This window comes from Caretta caretta, chromosome 10 (assembly GCF_965140235.1).
Source record: "Caretta caretta isolate rCarCar2 chromosome 10, rCarCar1.hap1, whole genome shotgun sequence".
Taxonomy (NCBI): Eukaryota; Metazoa; Chordata; order Testudines; family Cheloniidae; genus Caretta; species Caretta caretta.
Window position 1 is genome coordinate 79913221 of NC_134215.1, and position 13406 is coordinate 79926626.

The window sequence follows — 13406 nt, forward strand, 5'->3', positions numbered from 1 at the left end:
AACATTACAGTGTTACGTAAAGGCGGCATCTGTGGAAACCTTTAAAACAGTGTAAGAATAAGAATGACATTTTATTGCTTATGCAAAATGAAGATGTTATGTAAACTTGTAGTTTTAGTTGCGCTTCCGAAGGAGGAACATTAATAGAATAGCACTGATAAGTATGCAGAGTGTGAACACCGTTGGCACAACAATCTCAGTCACCATTTCCATGTGAGTAGTCAAGGGATCTGAAATTTGAGAAAAGAAACAATAATAGATAAGATCTGTTCTAATGGGATAATTTTAGTTATTTCTTCATTCTATTTTTTAAGCAGAGATGAACAGCTTTGAATCTTTTTGAACATAATTTGTTTAAAGCTAAAATAATTTTTTTTACATATTGGCATCTGCATTAAACTGGCGTCATTAGAAACAACAGAAAGAAAGAAATTGTAAAAGCTAGAATAAACATTAACATGTTTTATATATTTTGAAAATCTGCAGCAAGTTTGTTAGGTTCTCTTCATCTATATCTTTTGTGGTAAATTCTGAAACATGTCAGTGCTCAGAGGGTTACAAAAAATTGTGCTTACCATGAATTAGTCTCAGTATATTAGCAGCAGTATTCCGCTGTTCCTCTAATTTTCAAGGAAAAGGGGAAAAAAGAAAATAGTCAAAGAAAAATCCTTGGAAAGCACTCTAACCCTTTGAGGACTGCATTTTATCTCTGCGGAATTAAAATTAAATTGCTTCTTTAAACTTTTATTTGGTGATTGTAGTACAAATTATTTTGATGCACATATATATATGTGCATCAAAATAATTTGTACTACAATCACCAAATAAAAGTTTAAAGAAGCAATTTAATTTTAATATGATAGTAGCCCTCAAAGAGTTGAATGAGAAACACACTTAAACTATACTGCCATGTTAACTCATAGGGATGGACCTGTCATATCTTAATCCTACAATATGGGCCACACACATGTACGATATTCATCCCATCTTCCTTAATGGTTTCAGGTGTCCACTCCAACAGAGTGTTTCCCCCAGTTCAGGAACTGATGACCCCTTCACAAGCCCCAGCATGGGAGATGGAGCAGGAGGCAGAAGGGAGGTGTTGGAGGCAGGCCACAGCACTGTGGATATTCCAGGAAGTGCTGTGGTTTGTAGGGCAGTCTGGAGAAGCTGCCTTAATTTAGATTCTGAGAGCCTGTCTAATTTATGCCAGGAGCTTCTCCATTCCCCAGAGCAACAAAGCACAAAGGTGGTTTAAAGTCACCTTAGCTCTCCCTCCCACTGGGTTGCAAATTCTCATCCCTAGTTTTTAGGCTCATCATTCAGAGGCTACACATTTGCCTTTTTTTTTTTTTTTTTTTTCCTGTTGCATGATTGCCCTGGATTTGGTTTTTGTTTTTGTTTTTGCTTTAATGTTTGAAAAAAGCATTGAGAAATACTAATATCTGCAGAAGTAAGTTTTTAACAGCTATGGCTCCTCAGTGTTTTTACTATAATTCTTAAGAAAAGACAATTCAGAAATATTAATAAACAGTAATACAATCCTGTTAGCTGCACTATTTTGAACTACTAGTAGTAAATTAAGAGGTACTGTTTGATTCTGAAGTTTGTCATAATTTTTAAAAAGATTTGGCTTTCTATTTTCAAGGAGAAAATATTTCAAAACCCAGTTTTTATGTACTATCAGTCACAGAAATGTTTTCCCTTTAAACCCATATCATATATATTTACTGGATGAGTAAAACAGAATAAATGTACGGTAGTTACCTGCAGCAAGGAGTTGGTTTGTGATAGAACAAGTCTCTATGGCCTTTTGGTGCCAACTTTTCACCTAATAAATTCAATATTATTTATTATTTGATGTGATACTAATGGTTTCACTAAACTATGAATATATTCAGTCTTCTTAGCGCCATTTTCTATGCCTCTGAACTTTAGTCATTTACAACTCTTTCCAGTACTCTCTTATTCTCACACTACATGTCGATAGTATGACTTTTTATGTTACTTTGTACATGTTATGATGAATACTATTGTAATAAGTTTTCATGTTGTTAATTGTTTGGTACAATACAAAATAAACTGGAAAACCCACTCAATATTTTCCATATTATTTTCCAGGGTTTTTCTTGTTTTAGATATCATGCACATGCAATGTCTGGAAAGCAATGTCTCTAAACACAGTAAATTAATAATGTGGGGATTGTGATTGCAAAGTTTTATTTAAGTAGTTAATTTACTTATGTGTTCAAAAACATTGAAAGTGTTATAAAAGAACAATAAGAGTAAGATTAGATTTCATCATTCTCTTCCCTCCCTCATCCCCCTCCCACAATTTGACACAATCCTAAATTAGATGAGTAGGTATACTATAGTAGTCTAAGGTCAAATCCCACATACTTTACTCATGCGAGTTATTTTTTATCAAACTCAAAGCAGAATTTGGTCCTAAATTAGGAATAAGCAGGTTTAATAATTGAACTCACCTCTCTTGGATTTGGGAATCCATTTGCACTGATGATCATCTTGTAATAGTGAACAGATGCCTTTGGGTATCGGGGTTTATTCCCCTTTTTAAAGTCAACATGGTATAATCCAAATCTTTCAGAATAACCTTTATTCCATTCAAATTTATCCAGCAGAGACCAGACAGTGTAACCCTTTACATTAACGCCATCGTTTATGGCTGAAAATAGATTTCAGATTTGTTAACAACCAGATGAAGTTTGTGTCTTCACTAGAAACATAGTGCTAAGCAAGCCCTATTTTATACCAAAAATGAAGGAAAAATTTGGGTTAAAATTTTCAAAAGCATGTAAGTCACTTAGGTGCCTGACTCTTATTGAAAGTCAATGAGACTTAGGCTCCTAAGTCACTTAGGCACCTTTGAAACTGTTATCCTTAGTCTAGATGCACTGGAAGATTTCATAGGAGTAATTACAGTATATTATTAGGTGCAGTTTTTATTTTGTAAATATGGAAATTGATAAATTATTCCAATGTCGAAATTCTGACCTATACTGGGTTCAAAGAGTTAGAATATCAAAATGCTTAAAACCAAATTTTGGAACACATTTTATTGTGACTTTGTCCATTTTTTAAAGTTCACCTTTTAGCATCTCATTAATATACCCTTTCAGATATTCAATTCTCCATTCATCACACAACTGAGTACACTGCAGCTTTTCTGATACTCCATTCTCTGTTACGTAAATGAGAGGATTCCCATACTGTGTCTACAAAGAAAAACATTCATTGGAATAATGAAATAATGTTATGCTTCATACAACTACAATTAATTTTTTAACAAAACTAAATTTCTAGAAAACTGGTTTCAATCTATTTACTAGATTTTTTTTTTATTTTATTTTTAATTTTTTTTAACTATAGTTACGTTTAAAAGAAAAGCATAGTTAAAAATTAAAATTTTTTCTTTGGGTTAGCTGAAGTTTATTATAAACTATTTCTATGAATATAGTACAAAGAGGCCCCAACGGAGATTGAGGCCCCATTGTGCTAGGTATGTGGCAATAAACAAGACTTCAATATGCAAATAAGAATACTGGTGGATGTGTTGGATATTTATTCCTGACACTGAGATACAGATTCATACCCTGTATTAAACAAGATTGTTAGTTAAACTTCTTTTAAAGAAGACTTAGTTTAAAATTTACCTTAATGAAGTTCAGTAACCTTCTAAATCCCCAGGGCACAGAATATAGCCATTTAGATCCTGGATCTGGCCACTTTGGATCAACCAGTTCTGCCAAATCACGATCAGTGTGGTAACTGGGCCCTTTGAGGGCAGAATAATTTTTCTGTATGATGTAACGAGTGGTAAAATGACTTAATCCCAGGAAATCAGATGTACCCTTGATGTAGCTTTTCTCTTGCACTGAGAAGGTTGGTAATCTTGATGTGCCAAGGCCTTGTTGAACACTCTTTTTATCTATTAAATCAAAATTTTTCAAAAAAAGATGGTAAATGCATCTTCTGCACATGATTGAATCTTTCTGCTTTTCTTTACACCACAAAAGCAAAACTAAACTATCCTAAATTTTAAGTGCTAATATTGTGTAGCTTTGAATGAGCACTTTCTCTCTGAACACAACCATCTTCCTCTTTCTACCTTTAAAGAAAGGATAGTAAAGGATAAACTTTACTTGATGTGGCTAAAACAGAAGAAATGTGGTCTAGATTGGGATTTTCAGAGGTGCAACAGGAATTTAGGTGTGCAACTCCCATAGTCTCCTTTGAAAATCCCAATCTTAAAGCACATCACTTGGAGTCAGGTGTTTGCCCCTAACTTGCCATTTGTCCTTGGGCTCATAACTTAACTTCTTTCTTCTGTTTCTCCATCGGTAAAAATGTGGATAATTATACTTTTTAGAGGAGCATGCTACTGTTTGTTTTTAATAAAGACAAATATTTTTGTCTTTATCTGGAATCTTTCAGAAAAAATATTTTTATTAACAATCCTCCTCCAAAACCCTATCCTTAATTTTGACTAAAATACACATTGATCAGATTATGTCACTTTCCCATCATAAAATGTTGTAACTATATTATTTATTCAAGGTGTAAATAGCATGACTTACCTACATAATTCTTCATAACTTCAGGATAGTCTCCACTGTAAATAGGATTTGCAAACCATCCCAAGTAAAATTGTACGTATCTTTCGGCAGCTTCAATGTCCTTCTGGCTAGTTAGATCAACAGGTTCACCCCAGGCACTAGTTAAAGAAATTCCAACCATACCTTAAAATAGAAAGTGACAGTTCTGCAGTTATGCATAATCTTTTAAGTCTTACTGCAGAGGCATAATTACACAATGAATGCTTATTACCTTGTTGCTTGCTACGCCATGTCTTATTATAAGAATGCCAGACCTTTGCATGAGTCTGTAATTAAAAGAACATATGTATATGCTAACCTATCGTGCAATAATCAGTACAGGAAGAGTCAATGAATCTGTGACAGATATGGCAATATCCTCTACAAATCTTATTGAATTAAGTTAAACCTTTTTAATTTAAATTTCAGTACCTTCGGAGTTCATTATTTTAAAAATGCAAATATGTATGTATTATTGTGGGATTGTATGTAATGTCTCTAGGGAGGAGACATGGCTAATGTGAACCCTGGGAAGTTGTTACGAGTTTCAAATGTCTCTTAGAAACAATGTGCTGCAAAACAAAGCTCATTGGGATTCCTAGGAAATACTTGGGAGGAGGGAAAGGCAACTTTTCACTTATTGACCCAACCTTTTGAAGCTGGGCCATGAGCAGAAACCCATTGTCTACTGATCACTGTTATGTGAGGACAAGATCAGAGGCCCAGACTGGATAAAAGAGCGATTCTGAGATTCCTGGAGGTGGTTGTTCTGAACCAAGGCAGTTATGAACAGGAAAAAAAAAACCCTTAGTGGGGTTTGAAGGACCGTTCACTGGCCAGAGCTCCTCTTGAAGTTCGGGTGATCTTTGGCAACCTTATTAGCTTGTGTGTAGGTTTTTATTTTTTAAACATTTTTTCTCTAATGCTTTTACCTTAAGGATAAATGTACTTGCTTAGAAAGAGCTGTCTGGTAACTTATACTGGTAGACAATTCTGCTATTTATAGCCTCTGAGGATTTGGAGAAGGTAAAGCACTGCTGAGGTAGTGTATTCTGCTGGGGAATTCACAGTGTAGGTAGGGAACCTGTGCAGCCTGGATACACCCCAGTCAGGAGGGAGAGAGATGCATGTCTCCACCCAAGAATGGTGAGAACAAGGGAGCCAGGAGCCTGAGAGTGGATAGATGATGGAAGGTACAGTTGCCCTGAACTGTGACAGAAGCATGGAAGGTAAACTTGTCGCACAAATGCATGTCTGGAAATTGTTACCGTAGGTTTTTCAAAAAAAAATTTCTGTTTCTCATGGAAGCTGTTCTTTTACATAAGATGTCAACCCGATCTATGGGAAAGTCCTTTGCAGCTCCCAAGATGGCCTCGTGAAGGTGACATGAACATTTAATGGAGAGTTCTGTGTTCCTGCAGATCTGCTCTACTGTGTGTCTGTATTTAAATGAGAAACTTTTTCTTTAAATGAAGTTTGTTCACTTTGGGTGAAATCCTGGCCTTGTTGAAGTTAATCTCAAATCTCCCATTGAGATTAGTGAGGCAGAATTTCACCCTTTTGTTTATAGAAGCTACCTTAAAATTCTCTCTTCGTATCTATTTGGCAGTATGTTCAATGAGACACTTAAAAAAACTGTCCTCTGAATTGTTGGAGCTGAGTGCTCTGTCATGCACCCAATACTACTTAAGTATGCACTATCTCAGCACCAGTAGTTTATAATTCCGTTTAAATTAACTCTTGAATGCTTTTCGGTATGGTGTTCAGAAATTGAATCTTTGCTACAAAACCTTATTTTCCTGGGGAAAAAAAAATTAAGACCCACTTATCTCAGTCATAAAATGAGATAGCAATACAAGAAAGAACATATTTCTAGTTTTACTTTAATTATGTGATGTGCTGCTTTGTATGCCCCTATTCCACTGAGCTTCAGTCCTGGTGCATGCTCTCCTGTCTCATAGCCCTCTTCAGCAACCGCCTACAAGTACATGAGAAAAAAATTGTAACTATAAGGTCACTCCCAAAATTTGGGAACCAAATCTATGTAGCTCAAAAGACCTGTAGGAAGCCATCAGTAACTTACCCAAGGATTATTAAAAGTAATCCAGTATTTTACACGATCACCGAACTTCTCGAAACACAGATTCGCATAATCATTAAAATAACTTATCATGCTTATATTCTGCCACCCACCATACTTTTCTTGGAGCACCTGTATATGTAATAATTACAAGAATTAACAGATATGTAACTTAAAATTCAATATGCCATTATTTTTTGATAAAGGTTATATTGTATGTAACTCAATATACATAGTAGCTAGGCTATGATGTGCACTTAAGGTGATTTAGTGAACTGAATGAGCAGTTTGAATGAGGCAGAATTCAGTGACTCCCAGTGGGAATGCAACAGTGCTTAAGTATATAAAATGATAGCTCAGAGAAATTATTGATAACTTGAAAGCATGCTGGAGTATTTAAAATGTTTTCTTAAAATGATCCAGAGTGTGCTTATTTTTACAAACAAGTTAGCTACCAAAACCCTACATTAGACAACATAATAAATTTAAATATTCTCAGACCTGTGGAAGATCCCAGTGGTAGAGGGTCACAATGGGGATAATCTTGTTCTCCAAAAGACTATTAATTGTATCATTATAGAACTTTATCCCCTTTTCATTCACCTGTTCTTCTGGGGAAAGAAATGTTGAAGAAAATTAATTGTTTTTACATCATTTAGATATTAATCATTGGAAAATGTTTTCTAAAATGATATAAGCTACATATATCTATATAGATAGATATAGATATATTACATTGGTGTATGTGTAGGCACCTGTAGGCAATGGAAAGGGCTGACATTGTAAGGATCCTGATAGAGAAATAGATATATATTTCCCAGTATATGTGACAAATATATCATGTCATTGTTTATGGTATTCTCGAATGTAGCAAAGTTGTTTTGCTTATATGTGCTTTTAGGTTTATAGTTAAATGGTTATGCTTACTTTTAATACCAGTGGGCATGATACGAGGCCATGAAATAGAAAGCAGGTAATGATTAACTTTCAACTCCTTCAGTAACTGAATATCATCCTGCAAAAAGAAAATCCAATTAAAATATTACTCACTAATCCCAATAGACTTAATTCTTCAGATTATTAATCTACAAATTAAAGCAATTTTAACGGAAGACTTTGAGTTGAGGAAATGTGAAAGAAGAGAGGATTGCACAAAAACAATGTGCTCTGCCAGTTATTTTCTGTTTTCTGTGAAAAAATGATTATTTGCAGAAGCTGGTGGGGCATGAGTTTATTCAAGTACAAAGAAGTCCTAAGCCTGTGTATTTTACCTCAGTTGATTGCCATGGAAATTGTGAATGTAATGTTAAATTCAGAATTCATTGACTTTACTGTGGAATCAAGCATGGAAAGAAAATGTGTTGTGAAGGAACAAGTTTTCTTACAAAATGTGCCTAGCATCATCTTAAAATATTTTTAACTGACCCTCCCTTTAAAACTAAATAAATAAAATAGGGAAAGTTGTGGATAAGAGCAACCAAGCTTGGTTCACATACCTCTGCCCAGGTCAGAAACTACGTCCATGAGATCTAGCTGCGGGCTAAGGTGGAGATGTCTGGGAGTGTTACTTTCTATGTTTGTGTAATTGCTAAGAAGGAGTCAATGTTCAGCCCTGGACCTCTACCCATGTTCCCTCCTTTTCCACACATAACTTATTGCTCCTACATTTTTTCAAGTCCAAATAGCTATTTGCACATGCAGTGCGATTGTTGGGTATCCAACTGCTTGATTTCCATATGCACCTATATTTATGGATACAGCCTGGTGTATGTCTGCAAAATTAGACTGAAGAATTTGGCCCCAAACATATTAACTCTTTGCTAGAACAAATTCATGCTAGAACAAATTCGTGCTGAAACTCTTGAATATAAGGATTTTATACAGGGTCATCTGCAAATAAATCACCCACGCTGCTAGTCTCCCAGTTTTGTGTACAAGGTGCTGTTAATTTGGAATTTATCTACATTTTATAGCATTGTCATATTCTGAAACCCTCACATTTGATATTCGGATCTGCTAGATAGAAATTTTCAGTCTCCTCCCTGTAATACCAGTAAACTCTTCAATTCAAATCTGACATTTTATTTACATGATTCAAGAACTGTTGGGAAACTTGCATATAGTGTTCTATTTCCAACGGTAGAAAAATACCATAGTGGTTCAACATACCTGTAATAAAGGACAGAACCTGTTTCCCTGCCTGCTGGTATAGGACTATAATATAAAGATTCAAATACAAGATTGTACAGACTGACTGAATTTTGTTTGCAGGTTAGACTCTAGTACATCCTGACCACAAACAATCAAACTACTACTTTCCAAAACCCTGTTCAGTAGATTTTTAATTCGAGTTATTTTCTAGCATAGTGTAAATAGTACAATAGTGTAGTTTTAGGGAGTGGTTTTAGATGTACTATTTCTACTTAGCAAGAGAGTGGAAGCATGGGTCAATGGTTAGGGCATGAGCCTGGCGCTCCAGAGACCCGTGTTCAGTTCCTGGCTCTGGCACAGACTTTCTAGGCCCCTAAAACCTGTGATGGTTTTGAAAATCCCATTTGGTGCCTAAATACCTTTAAAATTTGGCCCTTGTGCTCTCTCTGTGCACTACCCTAACTAACAAGGTGAAAATTAACACATTAAAGATTGTGAGAGGCTCAGAGACTGTGGTAACTGGGACTATATAATTGCCTAAAATATAGAGATAAACCAGTTCCTTCTCCTTTATGACACAGGAGTTAATCCAGACCTAGTTTGGAAATATCCCAAGAGTATGTGCAGTTGTGAGGAAAGAGGTTTATCTAGATGTTTACATTGTTCTCATCCCTGGCATCTGAGGAATAGACTGAGATGGGATTGGCCAGCTAATTTACATGAGTTCCTCTCCCAGTAAGCAGCTTCAAGACTCCCAGAGGTAGAGCTATCTCCTTTTGTTTTTCTCTTTTTGCTGGCAGTGTCTAGAAGGCCCCAATATAATTTCATTTTAAACTGTGCAGAGACTTGTACTCTTCACAGTCCTCTAGGTGTTAAGGATGTTCCTTGCTGTGACAACAGGTTCCTGACTCTGGTGTTTGTAGGTAAGTGAAGGCTGAGCTGTATTTCAGATGTATGTTGCTGACAGTTTTAAGTAATAGGCATATTCTGTTGCTGCTTTAGGTCTAGACTGTGTGCCCCCTTCCCTCACCTTGAGATCCACACTTGGATCTTCATCTCCCACACAGAACAGGGCTAAGCTACTTCTGCAGTACTGTTCCCATGATCTAAAGAAAAGGAGGATCTGAATTCAGGGAAGGCAGGTGGGGGACACATCAAGCATTATCTGTCAGAGCAGAAATGATGCAGTCTGGAGAGACCATCCTCAAGGGTCCTGGAGGCAGCCAGAGCCATGGCACTGTGCTGCCTGTGAGCTTGGAAAGGACCAGTGAGGCCACAGATCCACAAGTTTTTGTGGCAGTCTTTTCTGGTTGTAAGGGAAGGGAGACCAGTGCCTGTACCCCTGTAACCTGTACCCCTGCAGTAACGGGGAATTCTAGGAGCAGAAGATATCTTCCCCTTGAGTGGGATTTACTATAGAAGGGCAAGCATAACCTGACCCATAGACCACAAACAGCATTTTAACAGCTCGTCAGTTCATCTTAAATTCCAGTGAAAAAAGGCTTTAGTTTGTACTTAAACATTCCTCTGCAGTTTCTGAGCTGGGGTTTTGCAGTTTTGTTCTGGCATATGAAAACCATATTGTGAAACTGACGAGAGACCATTTTCATTTCCCAAGTATCAGAGTAACAGCCGTGTTAGTCTGTATTCACAAAAAGAAAAGGAGTACTTGTGGCACCTTAGAGACTAATCAATTTATTTGAGCATAAGCTTTCCGATGAAGTGAGCTGTAGCTCACGAAAGCTTATGCTCAAATAAATTGGTTAGTCTCTAAGGTGCCACAAGTACTCCTTTTCTATTTCCCAAGTAGTTTATGAAAGCAGACTCAAAGAGTTTGGCTTGTTTAGCCTAACCAAAAGAAGGCTGGGGGGAGATATGATTGCTCTCTCTAAATACATCAGAGGGATAAATACAAGGGAGGGGTGTTATTTAAGTTAAGCGCCAATGTGGACCCAAGAACAAATGGCTGTAAACTGGCCATCAACAAGTTTAGGCTCAAACTTAGGCAAAGGTTTCTAACCATCAGAGGAGTCAAGTTCTGGAACAGCCTTTCAAGGGAAGCAGTGGGGGGCAAAAAACCTAACCAGCTTCAAGACAGCTTAATAAATGTATGGAGGGGATGGTATGATGAGATTGCCTACAATGGCATTTGGCCCATTGGCGACTGCCAGTAGCAGAAATCCTCAAATGCTGGAGATGGGACACTAGATGGAGAAGGCTCTGAGTTATTACAGCGAATTTTTCCCTACCTGTTTGCCTGGTGGGTCTTGCCCACATGTTCAGCTTCTAACTGATTGCCATATTTGGGGTTGGGAAGGAATTTTCCCCCAAGTCAGATTGGCAGAGACCCTAAGGGTTTTTCACCTTCCTCTGCAGCATGGGGCACGGGTCACTTGCAGGTTTAAACTAGTGTAAAAATGGTGAACTCTCTGTAACTTGAAGTCTTTAAACCATGATTTGAGGACTTCAATAACTCAGCCAGAGGTTAGGGGTTTATTTCAGGAGTGGGTGAGGTTCTGTGGCCTGGAATGTGCTGGAGGTCAGACTAGATGATCATGATGGTCCCTTCTGACCTTAAAGTCTATCATTCTATGAAATGACATGGGGAAAAAAGTCAGCAAACAACAGAAATAATTAAGTGTGTCAATTTTTAATCTCATTTCTTGTAACAAATATTTAATTGTTTTCTTTAGAAACAGTGGACCTGATCCTGCAAACCTTTATTGAATGAGGAAAATCGAGGTCTCAAAATCTCTCCTGAATTTTCCCATTGTGAGTCAATAAGGTTTTATTTATGATTTTACCTTACATCTGAACCCTCCACTTACTCCTAGACTTTTCAAGTTTAGTCAGCCCCACTAAGTAATGGAGTAATAACAGTTTCACTAGAATTCCAATTCCTGCAATGCTGGCTCAGTATAGAACAACCATTTGGAATCTGTCTTCCTGTGTATATTTCTTTTCACTGGGACAATTAATTCTAAAAAACTGTCCTTAGTACCTTGAAGACTGGACACTTACAGCTGAAGCAAACAACAGTTCCTAGCTTAACAGCTTGGTGTAGGAATCTAGTTGCAGACTTCAAGAGCAGCAGATTAAAGTATCTGTCATATTTGCAGTTAATTCAATTGTGACTAACAACTGTTCAGTATTTTTTCTATATTATGGATATTCCCTGTTTTAATCATACCTTAACTTTGTAGTAGCCTTCACATGATGAATCTGCTGTTTCATTCATAAACACTTTCCCTTTCTTGTGAGTAAAAGCATCCCAGATACTCAGTCCTTTCCCATTCTTGTCCCAGGCTCCTTCAGTCTGGTAGGCAGAACTCCCAACACCCCATAAAAATCCTAAAGGTAACAAGTAAATACATTGATGACAATCTGGAGACTAAAACTAAGAACTGGCTTTAAGGACTAAATGTTCATATGTGTAAGTAACTGGGATGCCCTCAGAATGTTGCATCTGAGTGTGCAAAGTAGGTGGCTTTGTGCCTAATTAAACACTTTACACACACACAAACAAATATGTGTGGTTTTGCACATGCAAACTGGTATCCCTGTAAATTTTTTAGGTTCATCTCTCTGCCCTGAATGGCTCTGTATTATGCATATAATCTCTCTTCAAAAGGAGAATCTTTTACCAACTTTCTTGTACTAAACAGGAATGGGTCTAGAATATTATAAAATCACAGACAGATATAGATTAAAAGTACCAGTTGGAAAAGTGCCATAATAGAAGGAGCCAGGGTTATTCTTTGTCCATTGGAAATCCTCAGCTGTATTCAGACACAGCACCAACACAAGCACATACCACACTTTCAAAACATATGTCTTCATCACTATTAGTGTCTGCACTGCAAAATGTCCACTTCAGAGCCCCACCTGATAAAACAGAAGAATCATTGATGAATGTTGCATCTCATTCACACAGAAGCATATTGTCATTGCTCACAGGGAACCCTGATTCAGACTCTGCAGGTTCAGGGTGCTTTTAATGCTGTTACAGTGCAGGTGGAAGATTAACCTTCTGTCAGGGTTCTGAGGGTGAGAAAAGGGCTGAGTGCAAAATCCCTGCCATCAGAGTTACTCCCAGGGGGTGGGGGGGAATGTCTCTTTGTTGAAAACTCTTTTGGTTTGGATTTCAAATTTCCCCTGCCATGTCTGTAACCCATATCCTGCACATTGTGCTTGTGCATGATAGCCAGAAGGTGAAACTCATTAGACTGACGTTGTCCACACTGAATAAAATATGTAACAAGCTTCATAAGATTTTTAGATTTTCAATTGTTGCAGTTGTAATAATCTCAGCTCTTACCTTGACAGTGTCCCTTTTAAACATATTCCAGCATTGATTTAAAAGAGTAGTATTTATATCCTGAAGTTATTTCTAACTGGTGTGATTCTTGACTGCAGAATTAGGGTGTCCCATAGGAGGTGCTCAGTTGTGCCCATTACAATTAAGGTTGCAAAACAGTTTGTTACAACTTCATCTTGTCACAAACTTAACTTTTTCTAAAAGGTGACCTCTTACATGCCTGATTCTCAACTGATGGTGA

General features: G+C 37.0%; 2 protein-coding genes across 8 annotated transcripts in view; one reads left to right on the forward strand and one right to left on the reverse strand.

The window, feature by feature from the left end:
- The window catches only part of ZWILCH (zwilch kinetochore protein), a 28218-nt gene extending 26119 nt beyond the window's left edge, over window positions 1–2099 (forward strand). For 3 of the 5 annotated variants that reach the window (XM_048867289.2, XM_048867291.2, XM_075133240.1), the window contains one exon: window positions 11–149. The gene's annotated coding sequence lies outside the window, so the exon portion shown is untranslated. Of the gene's footprint in view, window positions 1–10; window positions 214–1005 lie in introns of those variants that run through there. The other 2 variants (XR_012670309.1, XR_012670310.1) reach the window with 2 other exon arrangements.
- Window positions 115–12701, reverse strand: LCTL (lactase like). 3 transcript variants are annotated; one of them, XM_075133241.1, is made up of 13 exons: window positions 12564–12701; window positions 12038–12198; window positions 7633–7711; window positions 7198–7304; window positions 6700–6828; window positions 6499–6594; window positions 4849–4903; window positions 4599–4760; window positions 3675–3949; window positions 3110–3236; window positions 2487–2686; window positions 1768–1831; window positions 115–230 (listed from the first exon to the last, which is right to left on the reverse strand). In XM_075133241.1, the coding sequence occupies exons 1-13, from the start codon at window positions 12685–12687 to the stop codon at window positions 115–117; spliced, it is 1695 nt and encodes a 564-aa protein (XP_074989342.1). In that variant the 5' UTR covers window positions 12688–12701. The 3 variants fall into 3 exon arrangements, with proteins under 3 accessions (XP_074989342.1, XP_048723249.2, XP_048723250.2); XM_048867292.2 differs by lacking the exons at window positions 1768–1831; window positions 2487–2686; window positions 7198–7304; ... (1 more) ...; window positions 12038–12198; window positions 12564–12701 and having other exon boundaries at window positions 6700–6789; XM_048867293.2 differs by lacking the exons at window positions 1768–1831; window positions 2487–2686; window positions 6499–6594; ... (2 more) ...; window positions 12038–12198; window positions 12564–12701 and having other exon boundaries at window positions 6700–6789.
- Between the last annotated feature and the right edge of the window lie 705 nt (window positions 12702–13406).

Bases quoted from the DNA above. Each gene is read 5' to 3' on its own strand.
- LCTL (XM_075133241.1), bottom strand. From the start codon at position 12,687: ATGAAGACATATGTTTTGAAAGTGTGGTATGTGCTTGTGTTGGTGCTG. The intron at 12,199-12,563 runs GTACTTTTAATC...TGTTACCTTTAG, and splicing joins TTATGGCACTTTTCCAACTG to GATTTTTATGGGGTGTTGGG. The intron at 7,712-12,037 runs GTATGATTAAAA...TTCTTTTTGCAG, and splicing joins AAGGCTACTACAAAGTTAAG to GATGATATTCAGTTACTGAA.